At 38.6% G+C, this 17,344-nt stretch overlaps 3 protein-coding genes across 3 annotated transcripts in view; 1 reads left to right on the forward strand and 2 right to left on the reverse strand.

The window, feature by feature from the left end:
- The first annotated feature begins 10,390 nt into the window (after window positions 1-10,390).
- LOC133532875 (craniofacial development protein 2-like) lies at window positions 10,391-11,227 on the forward strand. The gene has a single exon (XM_061871734.1). It carries the CDS (start codon window positions 10,391-10,393, stop codon window positions 11,225-11,227), a length of 837 nt encoding a protein of 278 aa, XP_061727718.1.
- A 1,356-nt stretch (window positions 11,228-12,583) lies between these two features.
- On the reverse strand, window positions 12,584-13,126 carry LOC133532876 (uncharacterized). Its single transcript, XM_061871735.1, has one exon. The coding sequence runs from the start codon at window positions 13,124-13,126 to the stop codon at window positions 12,584-12,586; it is 543 nt and encodes a 180-aa protein (XP_061727719.1).
- A 250-nt stretch (window positions 13,127-13,376) lies between these two features.
- The window catches only part of LOC133533096 (uncharacterized), a 28,753-nt gene continuing 24,785 nt past the window's right edge, over window positions 13,377-17,344 (reverse strand). Inside the window, exons 6-8 of the mRNA XM_061872048.1 lie at window positions 17,132-17,194; window positions 15,134-15,239; window positions 13,377-13,754 (exon numbers count right to left, since the gene is read on the reverse strand). Coding sequence (XP_061728032.1) covers window positions 13,578-13,754; window positions 15,134-15,239; window positions 17,132-17,194 — 346 coding nt within the window. The 3' untranslated portion in view covers window positions 13,377-13,577. The remainder of the gene's footprint in view (window positions 13,755-15,133; window positions 15,240-17,131; window positions 17,195-17,344) is intronic.

The raw sequence follows: 17,344 nt of genomic DNA on the forward strand, positions 1-17,344 counted from the left end.
TTAAGTATATAACTTGTTAAGGTTTTGTGTAAATTGTTTGAAATATAACGATGTTGTCGGAAAAAATCATGCTGGCTAGGAGCTTTAATCGAAAACGCTGCCTAATCCGTTTGAGCTATAACAACACAATGTATGGTGGAGTTGTTTCTCATTCATAGGTCTACAAAAAAGTCCGCGACGTGAAATGTCTATCTTTTAAGGATAACTTACTATATCCATTCTTAACTTCTAGAAAAAGATCACGTAATATGTGGCATTTGCAAAGCTATTTACATGGATACATTAATAACAATTATCAAAATAAATACGTTAGTTATATTAAGCATTTCATACAGATTACAATGGTCCCTTACACCATACAATTTAAATGAATATTTCAGGAGTAATCGTATATCAAAGTTTCATTTCGAGCCATATAATTGTACGAAATGTTAAAGACGCTATCCGCAGCATATTATGCGCTGGGATCGCTTTACTTACCCCCACCACGCACTTAGCACGGTCCCATCGATTTTGTTTATTGCTCCTAAAACTTATAATAGGTAGTCAAAAAATCATAGCATAGCATAGCTGTAGTTAATATACATCAAATTGTATACAATTTTTTTTTAATACAGTTGCTCAAAAAGTGCTACTTAGCTGTTTAGCGTGCGGAAAGTTGGATTTCGCGAACTAGTGCTTTTTACTTTTCCACTTGTTCAAATTCATGACTACTTATTGACGAGTGCTCATTTTAGTTTCCTTTAAAAGTCGTAATCAACATAAAAACCTACTGTTAATGTAAAAATAACAAATATAAGCATATTGCATATTTTATTACTTACCTCTTCATCATTAAAACACGTTTTTTTTAAATATTGAATATTAAAAAACCGTTCTTAATAAGTTGTCTGAATGAAACGGATTAGCTGCCGAAACGCCCGAAGCTTCGATTTAGGCTATTGCCCAGAGGTGTTTTTTCGTCGTCGTGCGTCGTTTCGCGACCCTCAGGGCAATCCGGACTTGACTCGTACATACTTTACGATGTCCTCGACCTTCGTAAGGTAGTGTAGACGGGACACATACAGCAGCGTCGACGATGTTGCAGGACGCAGCAAATGGTTAGGTCCAGTCGGTGCGGTACCGCACTGATTCTGAAGCTGGCTTCTTCTGATACCACCATGAAACCAATTCCAATCGGTAAGTATGAACCCTATATAAAATCGGCTACGGGAGCCACAGGCGAGCACACGAACGTATTCAACGACGGACCTGAAACACTCGCCGTTGTCGAAACCGACCGGGAGAGTATATGAACATTTCAGGAATTTATTAGTCTGCCAAGGCTTTTCCTGCTCAAAAACCTTGAAAGACGAGATTTACATACATACTACAAAAAAAAACAATTCACTCCTTTTTTGGGCTGTAAAAAATGTGCCTGTCCTAAAACTTTTGAACCTTGCGTCCATATATATTTTTTTATTAAGAAAATATATCTTAATAAATTTTCTCAAAAATTGTATCCAACGTAATCAATTGAACCATTAATGTTTTTTTTAACCGGTAATTTTTTTTATTAGTTGCCTGTCATGTATCACCAATTACCATTACAAATGGAACCGTAAACCGAAACGGACGGTTACTGTTTACGGTTCCATTTATAATGGGCACTAGTCAATTGCATTGACGTTTCGGCCGACACTGTTCATCATATCCAGTAACAAAAATAGTGGGGATCCATTTCGTTTAATGGCATATCGTTAATAATCGATATCGTTTTCTAATTAGGAAAAAGTAAAAAAAAATTTTTTGGGGCGATATCTCAAAAATCTATGGGCTGTTCATCCAAGTCGGCCAATCCTCCATACAAAGTTTTAAAAAAAATCGCGTAAAAAAAAATTTTCTTCTACTTTTTCGTAATCTGAACACGATACCGAATATGCCGTTTAATTTAAACCGAATCCCTTTGTTTGACATAATTATTGAAAGTCATAATGTCATTTGTCAGATTATCATTAGTCATCATATCACTCTGAACCCGTTAAAAAAAAATTTCATAACCTTCAAAATTCCATAAAACATTGTTAGTACCATCGTTATGTTATAGCTAGGGGTTAGTAGGTGCTTTTCAGGATTTTCGTAAGGTTAGGTTAGGTTTGTTTCATGCCAATCCTGAAAAGTTGCGTTTCTGAGAAAAACCAAATTAAAATATGGGCATTTAGTAACCTCTGACTTGAAGACGATGCTGAAATTGAAAGGGAACGGAAAGCGTTGTGTGTTAGAGCGAATATGGTAGCCCGCAGATTTGTTCGTTGCTCAATTGAGGTGAAAAAGACTCTTTTTAGAGCACTCTGTACAACCTTTTACACTTCTAGTCTGTGGGCGTGCTATACGCAAAAACAGTACAACGCTCTTCGTATAAAGTATAACAACGCTTTCAGGGTGCTGATGGGACTACCTCGGTTTTGTAGTGCGTCGGGGATGTTCGCGGAGGCCAGGGTAGACTGTTTCTACACTACAATGAGGAAACGCTGCACATCCCTGATGCGCAGGGTGCGGGCTAGTTCCAACGGCATCTTGAGGGCGTTTGCGGAGAGATTTGACTGCCAGTGCCTGAATCACTGCCATATGATTCACGTACTGGTGTCCAAAGCCTCTCTAGACTAGGTTTAAATATGAGTATATTTGATTTAATTTAATTTAGTTTAAGTTAAACTTTAATCTTACGTTTTATTATAATAATTTAAATGTAATATGATCCTAAGTTGGTCGAAATAAATGAATTTATTATTAAAACTAACGAAAATGCGAAAAATATTATGACTTAAAACTTTATGGTAAACAATAGAGACCCGCCCTTAAACAGATCTCGACTATTTTGCACACTTCAATTATTTTAAGCGTAAACGTCATTGTAGATCTGAGGTAAGTACATAAATAGACCTTAGTTAACAAAGACGCTTGTTAATTCGACCTCACTTCTTTCGTGACGATCTACATCCATCTATTAACGGATAACTTTCTTTATCTAACTAGGAGACATATAAATAAGAATTACAGTCAAGTTTCTCCTTACTAATTTCCATTAAGAGGAAACCGGCTGAGCTCTTTCTCAGACTTGCCTGCCTGCCTGGTGATAAGTCTCCGTAGCCTATGTACGCCAGCAACTCCAGATGTGTTACATATGCGCGTTGCCGACCCTAACACTCCGTACCCTCGTTGAGCTCGCCGTTGGTTGAATTTTAGGTAATAAGGACAACTGCAGCTTAGTCGAAAAATCTCAGAAATGGAAGTTTCGTTTTCGATATTTTCCTTCTCAAAAACTTAACCAATCGTAACAAAATTTTGGGAACGGAATGAAAAAGAAATTATCTGTGTCCGACTGTTTTGACTTTTGCATTTATTTTTGTTGATTTTGTATGCTAGAGTTATCCCAAGTTAAGTTGGCAGCGATTGTAGTAGCCCAGAGTGCGCAAGGGTTATTTTAAATGTATAACTTCTATCATATGATGACGTTTAAATAACACTTTCACAGGCTGGGGTATCAAAATTGCTGTCAACTTAGCTTTAAGCGTCTGTTTACGGCGCATTGATACTTTCGCCATTTTAGCGCTTTTTAAAATAACACAGTTATTATAAAAACTAGAATATTAAAAAAAGAAAAACGCATCCCATCCTCGTCGCCAATGTGATAATTGAAAGCCGGTTTATAGCTGACAGACGTTTATTGACAATCTTCGTATGTGCCAGCATAGTAACAAGTACAAATCTTTTTTACATTCGTAGCAACAGGTATTAGTAATATTGAATTCATATAATAAATTATTCATCTAGGGCCAATATTCAGAGAGGAAAATGTCGATAACGTTTTTATGGAAAAATGACCACAATTTTTTCCTCTTGAACACGTATTTTTCCTCTTGTTGTAGATTGTGGATATACCACCACCGAGGACTTTGAGTCACTCTAAGCTAACTCTGTATACACTTTGATGGAACAAAGTGTGGAAGTTTCATTTTTATGTAATATTTATAAAGAAATTTGGCATTCCTCACTTCGACATTGCAAATGCTAACTATATAGAGTTAGTTTTGGTACGACTCTAAACATCTTCTTTAGTATAGTTAAAAAGCAAATAAATACCATCAGGCGGGCCGTATTATGCTTGTTTGCCACCGACGTAGTATATACATATTTAAAAAAAGGTTTTTGCAATAAACAAATATTAAATTATGTAAGATTTTATGATAAACTTCCAAACCATATTACTGAGTTATCAATTAATAAATTTAAGAATCATGTAAAGCGTAAACTTATTTCTAAAGCTTATTATACCACACAAGACTACTACATGAATGATAAAATAACGTGGGATTAATTGTGATTCAAAATGATTAATTATTTGTAATATTATGATGATGAAATCCTTTGCTGTTTTTATTTTTTTATTTTATTTGTTTGACATTTAAACTTTATTCTAGAAACATTCTAGACTAGTATTTTTTATACAATTGTTTTTATTCTGTTTGACGATATTTTGTGAAATTCTTAGTATTAAATTTGATACATGAATTATATTCATTAGTATTATATATGGAATAATATGTACATCAATAAATTGCTCTGATAATTAGCTTAAGATAATAATATGTAATACTGTCTTACTATTCATAAGTGCTTGTTGCTAGGCCTACATGAATAAAGTATATTTGAACTGCACTAAATATTCTTACACAAATTGACTAAGCCCCACAGTACTCAGACAACTGTATATATAATATATGAATACTTAATAAAGACATAGAAAATACCCATGAATGTCTGTGCTCATTACACTAATAAATGCTCTCACCGGGATTCGAACCCAGGACCATCGGCTTCATAGGCTTCATCCACTAGGCCAGACTGGTCAACGAAAATAGTCGTCAAGATTGCCATTCTTAATTATTTACCTATCTTATTAAACTACAAGGAATTGAGTAAGGTTACTGATTGTCTGTAAATGTAACAGGTAAAGTTTTTTGCCGAAAGGTTGTCTGGTATTTAAGTGTTGCGTGTAAGACCGCCCTGTTCCTTTGTTTTTTGTTCGTTATTGTTTTCTTTCATGTTTCCCGGTAGCTAAGAGATGATAGTCAGACCAAGAAAAGTTGACAGCGATTTTGATAGGCCAGACTGTCACTTGCACACTTTGTTAAGTAAACGTCATAATTTCATAGAAGTTTGACGATTAAAATAACACTTGCACCGTCTGGCCTATCAAAATCGCTGCCAACTTATCTTGGTTAGACTCTAGCTGTCATTTTATTTGCAAAACATTCTCAAAAATGCTGAAACATTCTTGGAAGTTTCTGGAAACTTACACGATAATTTAAAGCAAGTTTCCAATTAGAAATATTCTGGCAGGAATTTTTCAAAAAAGGATTATTAATAATGTTTTATATCACATATTAATTAGACCCGCAACACCAGATTGGGTTGTAAGTGCGCTGCCGGAATTTAGATAGATACTCATAGATGGAATACTCTTTATTGGTACACCTCAGTAAAAAAAATAATAATAATTCAGCCTATATACGTCCCACTGCTGGGCACAGGCCTCCTCTCATGCGCGAGAGGGCTCGGGCTATAGTCCCCACGCTAGCCCAATGCGGATTGGGGACTTCACATACAACTTTGAATTTCTTCGCAGATGTATGCAGGTTTCCTCACGATGTTTTCCTTCACCGAAAAGCTAGTGGTAAATATCAAATGATATTTCGTACATAAGTTCCGAAAAACTCATTCGTACGAGCCTGGGTAAAAAGATAAAAGAAAATAAATAATTGATTAAATGTAGAGGCAGACAACAAACGGTCTTATCGCTAAAGAGTGATCTCTTCCAAACAACCTTTGGGTACATTTCTGATGGGAGTATGATTTTTTCTTGAAGGTTTTTAAGGTCGTATGGGTCCAGAAATACCGCAGGCGAGAGTTCATCCCACAGTTACATATAAATTAGACAGGCAGAAGGAAATATCTAATAAAGGTTGTATTTATTTAGGTTTTGACTGTTTTCTTTGTTTGCTATATTTAAATTTCTGAGAACTTTATCTATCTGTAGAAATTTGGAAACATCTAAAACTTCTTTTTGGTAACTATACCCCATTTCATTTACCATGGCGGGATTCCACTTGAAACGGTCATTAGGCGTAAACAATACAAGTACGAGTAATGACAAGAAAGGATACCCGCCAACCTTTTTTTGTTGTCGTGTCTTACATGTAACTACCAGTCTTGATCCTTTTGTGTTACTATTTGACCACACGCTGGCTTTGAAGAGCAGAGCTCGTAAACCAATTATTAAACAATAGATAAAGGGTCTCCAAGGCGGACCGCGGTCCAGATCCGGACCGCCTAACTATTTTGTGATGTACAATTACATTTGCTTTAATAAACTTAAGTAGAAATGGACCGCGATGGCCATTTTATTTTTAAAACCGGACCCCCGAAGAAACTAATTGGTGACCCCTGCAATAGATCAACATTGTGCAGTTTCAAGTGGAATCCCGCCATGGTAAATGAAATGGGGTATACAATGCTATTTAAAACCTCGTGCTCACTTTTGCGGAGAGTTTTCTAATCGTAATAAAACAGGAAAATGTAATATGATGACAATCTGTCACAGGTATATTACCTATTCCACTTCAACCATGAGACATACGGAAATAAAAATGTTTCTCCCCTGCTGTGACGTCAAACAAACAACTTTAGAAACCTCGTAACGTGTTGTCATTCAAAAGTAATCCTTATTTGCATAATTTTAAGGACTGTTTTTTGCTTGACAATCAACAGGCTGAATTAAATGTTTAGGCCTGGCCACAAAAAGACATTTGAACGATTTTTTTTACCAAGAAATAAGTATAACTGCTGTTATAAATGTGATAATATATTCAGATTTAGAATTGCGCCGATCTCGAAAGTGTTCTCCGTTTGCTATTGGAAATATTCTCGAGCGAGAACGTTCTCCGTTTTGTATGAAACGGTACAACTCACTTCAGATTTTACAAACTGTTGAAGTGTTGATATTTGTCGCTTTGTCACGCTTAAAACGTACACTTTCGCTGCAGAACCTTTATAACGGCATACTACCCTTACTTTCATACTCACTTGAGGAGTGGAATAGACGAATTAATCGACATTCATGCCAATATCATTTCTTCCTATTCGCAATTCTACACAGTCTAAATTCCTCACAGTAAGTATTTAACCACATTCGCTATTGTGCACAGTCATTATTTGTGTACAGTAGCGATTCAGCCTTTTCGCAATTCTGCACAATCTGAATTCTACACAACGGCATTTCACCACAGTCGCTACTGTGCACAGTCATTATTTGTGCACATTAGCGATTCAGCCTTTTCGCAATTCTGCACAATCTGAATTCTACACAACTGCATTTCACCACAGTCGCTACTGTGCACAGTCATTATTTGTGCACATTAGCGATTCTCCCTGTTCGCAATCTCACACAATCTTAATTCTACGCAATATCATTTTCTCAAGCATGCAATGAAATATTGTCATTCTGTTCGGTATTTTAGGCTTCAAACATTTCATTTCGGGCGGAGCACATCTAAGAAGCCGGCAATTAAATTAAAGGCCTAGGCCGACTAAGTACTATTTTTTAATTTTCATTTCACAGATATAGGAACACAGCATCATGACATTCAGAAATGAAAAAAATAATTGAAAACAATATTTCTTATTTAATAGTTGTTTTTAATTTCATTGCTAGTTTGAGAGAAGCACTATACATACCTAGGCGTGAAAAAAGGTTGCCTGCCTCATAACTATATGCATTCGGCCGGCAACCCCTTTGGATGCACGCGACTGTCTATCTTTATCACTTTTTGACAGTTTGTAACACCTTGTATATTAAACGTGCGGAAGTGGTAAAATAAAAAGTGGCAAATGATTTTTTTAGGGTAATATGTTATAGGGCAGGAGGTATTATATTCCATAAAAACCTTGATGTGTGAGGTATTAGGAAGGTTTTTAGGTCAGAAAATAATTTGTAATATGATACCCGTCATAACGTAGGATTTTTTTAGTATGTAATCTCAATAGCATATATCAAATAGTTCACTTTAAATCGGAATCACTTACTATGACTGTCGGAAAACCACGGAACCCTACAACTAAGCATGGCCCGACATGCCCTTGACCACTTTCTAGTGGTATGGAACCCTTCATGCACGAGTCTGACTTGTACTTGACTATATTTAAACTTTTGAGGTACCATCAAACCCAAAAAATTACAGTTGACTAAATATATCGACTAAAAACGAAAAAATAAACTATTAATGCGATTAAATGATATTGCGTAGAATTAAGATTGTGCGAGATTGCGAACAGGGAGAATCGCTAATGTGCACAAATAATGACTGTGCACAGTAGCGACTGTGGTGAAATGCCGTTGTGTAGAATTCAGATTGTGCAGAATTGCGAAAAGGCTGAATCGCTACTGTACACAAATAATGACTGTGCACAATAGCGAATGTGGTTAAATACTTACTGTGAGGAATTTAGACTGTGTAGAATTGCGAATAGGAAGAAATGATATTGGCATGAATGTCGATTAATTCGGTGTTTCAACGGATGAGCCAGCCAAACAGATTTTTATTAAACTTGGCATAAACAGTCCCTTCTCTCTATGTTTTCGAGGTAGGCAAGTATGTGAGGAGAAACCCGCATGAGTTCCCTGTGGCAAAGGTAAATTCCGCAAGGAAAAAGCCGGGGCTAGGTGTCCCCGCGCATAGTCTTACAAAAACTGGTGAGTCTCTTGGTGTAATGGGTGCTAAGATTTATAATAAAATACCCGAGCCAATCAGAACCGTTGACTCAGATTCTGCTTTTGTTCGTAAACTTAAGAATTATTGCATAATGAAGGCCTACTATTCGGTAAATGAGTTCCTGGATGAACGAAATCCGTCCAAATCCCCGTTACCATATCAAACATGTTCTTTTATAGTTTATTCTGCTAAATGTCTTTATTCTAATGTAATTTTGATTATTTATATTGTGCCTAATTGTAAGTAGTAATGCAATTAACTAAACTAAAACTACTATATAAAACTAAAAATCTAAATCTAAAATGGGCCCCCGTGGCATGGTACCGAGGATGCTGGCAGCATTTCCTCGCTGGATCGCTATGCTCAAGCGTTGGGCGAGGAAGCTGCCGGCTCTCTTATCCCCGGTCCCATCCACCAGCCGTTTCGCCAATTGCCAGTATAGGCCCTGTGCTGCGGGGCCCCACGGACCAAGAGTCTCGACTCTAAATGCAACAAAGTTGCAGTTGGTGTCGAGACTCCCGTATTTGCGCTTTTTGAGGGCCTCGGCCGCTTCCGCCGCCGCGCCGGCTTTGTGTGTAGTACCGTGGAGGCGGGAGGGTGCCAGCGTGTCAACACAAGTTGCGTCCCATACGAGCACACGTCCCATCCTCCACGGAATCAAAGACATCCCGTCTGGTCTCTTGCCATCGTCTCTGGCAATACCGGCGGGCTCCAGTTAATTTGAATTATATTTTATTATTTTCCAAATACATTAGAATTTTAAAATCGTTTACATTAATATTTACGTGAATTGGAATAATTAATTGACATTGTATTTTAATTTATCATTAGTATTGCATTGTATTTTAATTTATCATTGTATAGCCATTGGTCTCGGTATCATACGAGACCATTAACCCGGCCTCAGGGAGATTAGAGCCATCTTCTCTACTTTTCTCCACTGGGGTAATTCCTGTCCGGCGCGTCCATGCCGCGGGGGTGGGCATCTCTCGCTTCAGTAGGCCGGAGCGAATAGATGGCTGAGTTCGGACAGGGACCCAAGCCCGCGGGGTATAACGCGGAACCCTGGCCCGGGGTTACGGGTGAAGAGCCCAACGGCTGTAATAGGCGGATATGGAAACCATTGAAACGGCTAAACAGGCGGAAGAGGCACATCAATAGGGCAAACTGGAGTAGGTTAATCTCCACTTTCAAAATAACCCCTCCTGGCAGGCCTCTCCAAAACACTCGGATAAAGGGCTACAGGAGCGCTGTGCACTTGGGACGGAGTGGACAGAAGGTTCGGCGGCGGAAGAACCACAAGTGGGTCAACGGCGGAGTTCCGGCTTTTCAGAAAAGCCTCGTCCTTGGCGTCAGGTGGCAACCGGCCGTAAAAACAACCCGCCAATACACTACATCTAACACTCAACATAAAAGTACAATATGAAAGGATAAGTATAAATGCTAAGGCGTACCCTGTAAGCGACGGCCCATGCGAAACCCGATATAAACCAGCGAAACATGCTAGGGCGTCCCCCGTAAGCGACGGTTTAAGACGCAGCGAGACAAATTTGCGAATAGCGACTTGGAATATCGGTTCCATGACTGGACGCAGCCAAGAATTGTCTGAGATTCTTAACAGAAGACACATTAACATCTGCTGTGTTCAAGAGTTAAAATGGAAAGGCTCGAAGTCCAGGGATATCGGCTACAACTATCAACTATTATATAATGGGTCATCAACTACTAGGAACGGCATCGGTGTAATACTAGATGAGAATCTTAAGAACAGAATCATACAAATTAACAGAATTAGTGACAGAATAATGTACGTCAAAGTGGCCCTAGATAATCAGCCTTGTTTAAACATTTTATCGGTTTACGCCCCTCAAACTGGCTGTAACAGAGAAGAAAAAGAGGTATTCTGGGAAGAGTTGCAGGAAACCATCCAAAACATACCAGCTACGGAAAATAAGATCCTTGCAGGCGACTTAAATGGACATATCGGAAAAGCGTCTACCCAGGGATGTGATATGCACGGGGGCTTTGGATACGGCACATTAAATGATCAAGGCAAAGAAATACTGGACCTTGCAAACAACTTTCAGATGCCTATTATTAACTCTTTCTTCGAAAAGAAAAACGATCATCTTATCACATACAAAAGTGGTAAATTTGCTACACAGATCGATTATATAATGTCTGATGCCACTCTGCGCAAGTACTTTAGAGATTGTAAAGTCATCCCAGGGGAACCACTTACCACCCAACATCGGCTGCTTGTAGCATGTCTAAAACTACCAAATTGGAGATCCAAATCAAAAATAAAGCCCCGGCCCCGCATCAAATGGTTCAACCTGGACAAGGCCAAAGGCGATGACCTTACTGTAAGAGTAGGAGAATATCTCACAGAAGATCTCAGAGATGTTATATTTTAGAGTGTAATATTTTTTTAATTAATTATGCCTACAATTTAACTTAATGTGACAGTGTATGATTAATACCAAATAACATCTATCTATCTGTCTATTAATTTATTTGATAACGCTGTTAGATAAATAAATAAATATTGGACATTCTTACACAGATTGACACAGTAAGTTGTGTTGAGGGTACTCAGACAACGATATATATAATATATAAATACTATAATACGTAAAAACACCCGTGACTCAGGACTAATATTTGTGCTAACAACACAAATCAATACCGGGATTCAAACCCAGGACCATCGGCTTCATAGACAGGGTCACTACCCACAAGGCCAGACCGGTCGTCAAAACCGACAGAGTGGTGGTCGGTAGATTAGTTTTTAAATGGAATTTACCAAATAAAATACCAGACATTCCTTAGTGGACATTCCTCACCTAAAGTGAGGACGCTAATTACGAGGAGTTTCGTATGTCGACCCACCATTCCCTATATAATTATATATCGTACGCACATTATTTATTGTTGCCCCACTTGCACAGTGACATTGGCCACGGGCATCTTCGACGAGAAAGTCATATAATTAAGCGTGCGCGGTAGAGGTAGGAAAAGACGAGTCATTGTACGTAATTCTTCGTTCTTATCGTCCTTTTTTAGGGTTCCGTAGTCAACTAGGAACCCTTATAGTTTCGCCATGTCCGTCTGTCTGTCTGTCTGTCTGTCTGTCCGAGGCTTTGCTCCGTGGTCGTTAGTGCTAGAAAGCTGAAATTTGGCATGGATATATAAATAAATAAAGCCGACAAAATCGTATAATAAAATCTGTTTTTTTTTTTTAGGGTACCTCTCCTACACGTAAAGTCGGGGTTTTTTTTTCGCTTCAACCCTAGAGTGTGGGGTATCGTTGGCAAGGTCTTTCAAAACTAATAGGGGTTTTCAAGAAACATTTTTTGATAAAGTGAATATATGCGGAGATAATCGCTCCGAAAGAAAACAAAAATGTCCCCCCCCCCCCTCTAACTTTTGAACCATAGGTCCAAAAAATATGAAAAAAATCGTGGAAGTAGAGCTTAAGAAAGACATTAAATGAAAACTATAGCGAACATGATCAGTTTAGCTGTTTTTGAGTTATCGCAAAAAGTTTTCCGTTCATAGTAAAAAGACTTTAATTAGGTAATAAATAAATAAATAAATAAAATAAAAGGCTTTTATTTCAGGCAGTCAGTACCCATAGTGCATACAAAGTTATTATTACTAAATTAAAACTAAACTAAACTAAATTGACACTGTATAGGGGTGCCACTCATGTTAAAATTAAATTAAATTAGAATTAAGTATAAAATTAAAATTGCACATGGTATGTGCAGTCATTTTTTGTTCTGATCCATGTGAACAGAAATCCAGCGCCTAAACACCGGACTCCTTATATCGTCAGAAACAGCCACAAGTATTTTGTTGTCGGAACGACGCAGTCTCCTCCAGAACGAGGCAACGCGGGATCTCGTTACCGCGAAAAAGTCGGGGACCCCCGCGTCCGAGAACATGCCCGACGCGCTGCAGCACCGCGGCAGCTGCATAAGAGCCCGGAACACGTCATTGTACTGAACTCTTATTCTGCTCATTGCCTTCTGCGTGAACGTTATCCACAACTGGGAGGTGTACATGCCTAAACAGTACGCCTTGAAGAGTGTGGTTTTTACATCCTTGCTGCACTTAGAAAACCGTCGAGCGAGCATGTTGCCTCTGACGGCGAGAGCCCTCCGCTCGCGCTCAATATCATCGTCGTCCTGCAGCCGTTCCGTCAACAAATGTCCTAAATACTTGAACCGCTTAACAACATTGATTTTCGACCCATTTAAATACACCGCAGGTACGCTATCCGGCCCAGAACCCGACGCGAATACCATCATCTCGGTCTTAGAAACATTATATTTCAGTCCATGTGCATTACCATAATGCTCACAGACCGAAAGATATGTAATGATTATGCAAATTTGCCTATTTGTTTAACTCGGGTGAAAGGTACCGTTTCATAAAATTTACTATACTTTAAGATCCAGTTTAGCTTATTGTGACGGAAGAGTAACTACGGAACCCTACACTGAGCGTGGCCCGACATGCTCTTGGCCGATTTTTTTATCAAAAGTTTATATTAATATAATAAGTTTGTAAATTGTATATACATATCAATCACAATGAAAAAATCAACGATGATCAATTCTGGCTAACGTGGGATGTTGGAGACATCTTTGGATTGCCGGTCCAATAATATAAGGGTTTTTATTTGAAATAAAAAAACATAATTTAGTGTTTGTTTATATTTATTTCAGTATGTATGTGTATCTATTAGTTATTCTCGGTTTAATCCTCTTTCTTTTCTTCCTCTTTCTTTTCTTCCTCTTTCTTTTCTTCCTCTTTCTTTTCCTCCTCTTTCTTTTCTTCTTCTTTCTTTTCTTCCTCTTTTTTCTTTTGCTCACCTTCGGCGGGCTTTTCGGTTTCTTTTTTCTCGCCCTCCTGTTCTCCATCTTTCGGCGACTTCTGGAAATCATAAACAACGACAACGTGCAAAGTTTAACGCAGATGGTGCTGCAATCGTTACAGAAATATGGGAAGATCGTTTTATAAGAAGCCGACTACAAGCTCTTCACATTTAACTCTTCTGTTTTATTAGTTTATACACATATTCACTTAAAGAAGGTTGGTAAAGCAGAAGGTGTGAAGTTCTTCCTTTTTGATTGAGTCTGAGCGACGTACAAATACAATAGTACATTACGATACAAGTGCGAAAAATAGGAAACTCGAAACGAGTGGCGATAAATTAAAACACGACCGAAGGGAGTGTTTTAAATCGACACGAGTTGCGAATTACCTATTTGCACATGTATCGTACAACGTTTTACAGTACATATGGCCCTTTAAATGTTCGACATAGTAACGTAATATGCTAATTTTCGCACTAATGCGGTAAAGTAGCACCATATGTACTGTAAAATTTATTAACATGGTTGATTAGAGGCAGGATTGACAAAATTAGGTAATTATGAATTTTATATACATTGCGGTTAGATTAACAATACACTAGGGCACCCTCACACTAGGGCAAGCCTGGTACGTATACAACTACTAGCGTTCTCGACCTGTGACGGTCTTACTAACACCATGTTTTATATGCCGGTCTTACTAATACCATGTTTTATATGCCGGTCTTACTAACACCATGTTTTATATGCCGGTCTTACTAACAATTTTACTGGCTGAAATATGACCTGATCTGAGAGTTCAGTGACGTGTCCCACAGTGTTGGTGCCTTCGGATTCTGTGGACTTTCCTACCTCATCAGGTCTCTACCGCGTTATCGATGCACTGCTGGTGGTAAAATATTCCGTTTACATACCTTACCTAAAGGTCCAGCGACGTTTCCCGCAGCGGTGGTGTCCTAGGTTCCGTGGGCTTTCTTGACTCAATGAGTCCTGCGACGTCGTTGTCCATGAGGATGTGTATAATATCCGAGTGGCGCAAAGAGCGTGCCAAGCTCGGCATTAATTAAGGTTATGGGTCACTTTTGGATGAGATTAGGTTAGGACCGGGACAATGGGCGTACTCAAAGAGAGACCTTGCTCAGCAGTGGGCGATGAAAGGCTGATATGATGATGAGTTGGTGATAAAACGTTCCGTCCTGAAGGATCAGTGACGTCTCCAGCAGCGGTGGTGTCTTCAGGTTTTTTGGTTTTGCCTGCCTTATCGGGGTTCTGCTTCGTTATCCATAAGCTGCTGGTAAAATATTCCGTATAGATACCTGGCCTGAGGGTTTAGTGATGTCTCCAGCGGTGGTGTCTTCAGGTTCCGTGGACTTTCCTGCCTCATCGGGTTTCTCTTTGTTGTCCATGAGCTGGTGGTAAAATATTCAATATACAGACCTGTCCTGAAGGTTCCGTGACGCCTCCCGCAGCAGTGTTGTCTGCACCGCCGGGTTCCGCGGACTTTCCTGCCTCATCGGGGTTCTGCGACTTTGTTGTCCAGGAGCTGGTGGTAAATAACATTGTTTATCTTTAATATATTAATATTATAAGTGCAAAAATAACTCTGTCTGTCGGTTACCTCTTCACCCTTAAACCGCAGAACCGATTTAGATGAGATTTGGTATGGTTAGAAGATAGTTGAGGCCCGGGAAACGACATAGAATCATGCTTATCAATAATTATCATCGCACGCAAACGACGCGGCCAGAAGCTAGTTTAGTACATAATATATAGTTCGTGTCATCCACGATGACACGCGGGTTTGTCAAATATAACCGTTAATGACATGACATTACGAGTTAAGGCTCGCGTCTTCGTGAATGGCACGATTTATAATGGGCATCATTATGATACCCAGGGGTTTTGGGTGCGGGATTTCGTGTATTTATAACTTTGTGTATGATAAACTACGAGTAAATTAGAATAAGTATGAAACAAAAATAAATAGTGAGTTCCACGTGTGCTTAGAAATTTTAAGATAGATAGATAAATAAACCATTTATTCGCTTGCCACAATACACACATATAAACAAAAAATAATATAAACAATAGCAACACCAAAACAAAAAAAATAGTTAAAAATAGTTTCTATGTACCTATACAGTTTCTATGTATATTTTTAAATTTTATTGGACAAATAAAGAAAGAAGTATGTAAGGGTAATGAAAGAATGATTTTGTTAGGTGACTTTAATGGCTGGGTAGGAATAAAACGGGACGGATTTGAAAAGGTTCTTGGAATGCACGGTGACAAAAGAGTAAATGAGAATGGGAGAAGCTTATTAGAGATTTGCCAAGAGTGGAACCTTTGTGTAACAAACACGATGTTTGACCACAAATGGATACATTTATACACATTTACACACAGGAAAAGTATGATTGACTTTGTGATAGTGGACGAAAGAATTAGGAATAATGTTATCGACTCCAGGGTGTATCGAGGGTCGGGTATCCATACTGACCACTTCCTGGTAATGTGCCGATTAAGAGGCCCCGTGCAGTTACTGCCGATTTAAAAAGAATAAAAGTGGAGAATTTGCAAGATGAAGGAGCCAATGATGAGTATAAGAGTAGATTAAAAAACCGAATTTGTAGGTATGGATGAGATTAGTAAGACTGAACAATTGTGAAATAGTTTTAAAAATAAAGTAGTAATTGTGGCAAGTGAAGTATGTGGAGTAAGTAAGAGGCACAAAGGAAAAAAGGAGAATAATGTTTGGTGGGATCAAGAAGTGCAAGAAGAAGTGTGTGAGAAGAAAAAGTTGTGGTTGGATTGGTTAGCCACAAGAGCTAACCAAAGAAATCACACAGCTTCATTTGCCGAAGTCAGTGAAGCGAAAAAGGATTATAGAAGAATGAAAGTGTTAGTGAAAGAATTAGTCGACAGAAAGAAAGACGAACAGAGAGATAAAATGGAGGAAAGGCTGTCTCAAGATTTCCGGCAAATATAAAGTTTTTCTGGAAGTCCATTCGTTTGGCCATGGGTAACACCTAGAATTCTGAGCTAAACTTAATTAAAGATAAGAATGGAAGATTAGTGAATGAGGAAGAATGCATTTTAAAAAGATGGAAGGAGTATTTTGAAAGTTTTTTTTTTAGAGAAGAGGCAAACCCGTCAATTTCGGAGTTGAATGAAAGCATTGAATACATATGTGTCGGAGAATGAAGATAGTATTAGCATGGATAAAATTGTGAAAGCGCTGAGAGGAATGAAATCAGGAAAGGCTGCAGGAATGGCAAAAATTACAAATAGAGAACTTAACGTTAAAAGGCTTTTACCTTAACCTTACTCACCGGCAGGAACACAACACTACCGAGTAGAGTAGGTTTACCTATTTTATGGCTAATGAAAAACATTCCCGCCCCATAACTCCGGGGTAATATTTATTGGACTCACTATGTAGGACGAGGCGTGGACGGCATCTTCCGCAGACCGATTGCGCGCGTCTCCATTATATCCCTGTAAACATATGGCAAATTAAAAATAAAAGAGCATGGGGTCCCAGCGCGCACAAGTTTTTTCGAGAAATCGCGAAACGTCTGGTTGACGTACCTGGTGACCGAAGAGCTGGCGGCTTCCTCGCACAACGTATCAGTATTGCGATACAAC

The sequence above is a fragment of the Cydia pomonella genome, chromosome 28 (assembly GCF_033807575.1).
Source record: "Cydia pomonella isolate Wapato2018A chromosome 28, ilCydPomo1, whole genome shotgun sequence".
NCBI classification, from domain to species: Eukaryota; Metazoa; Arthropoda; class Insecta; order Lepidoptera; family Tortricidae; genus Cydia; species Cydia pomonella.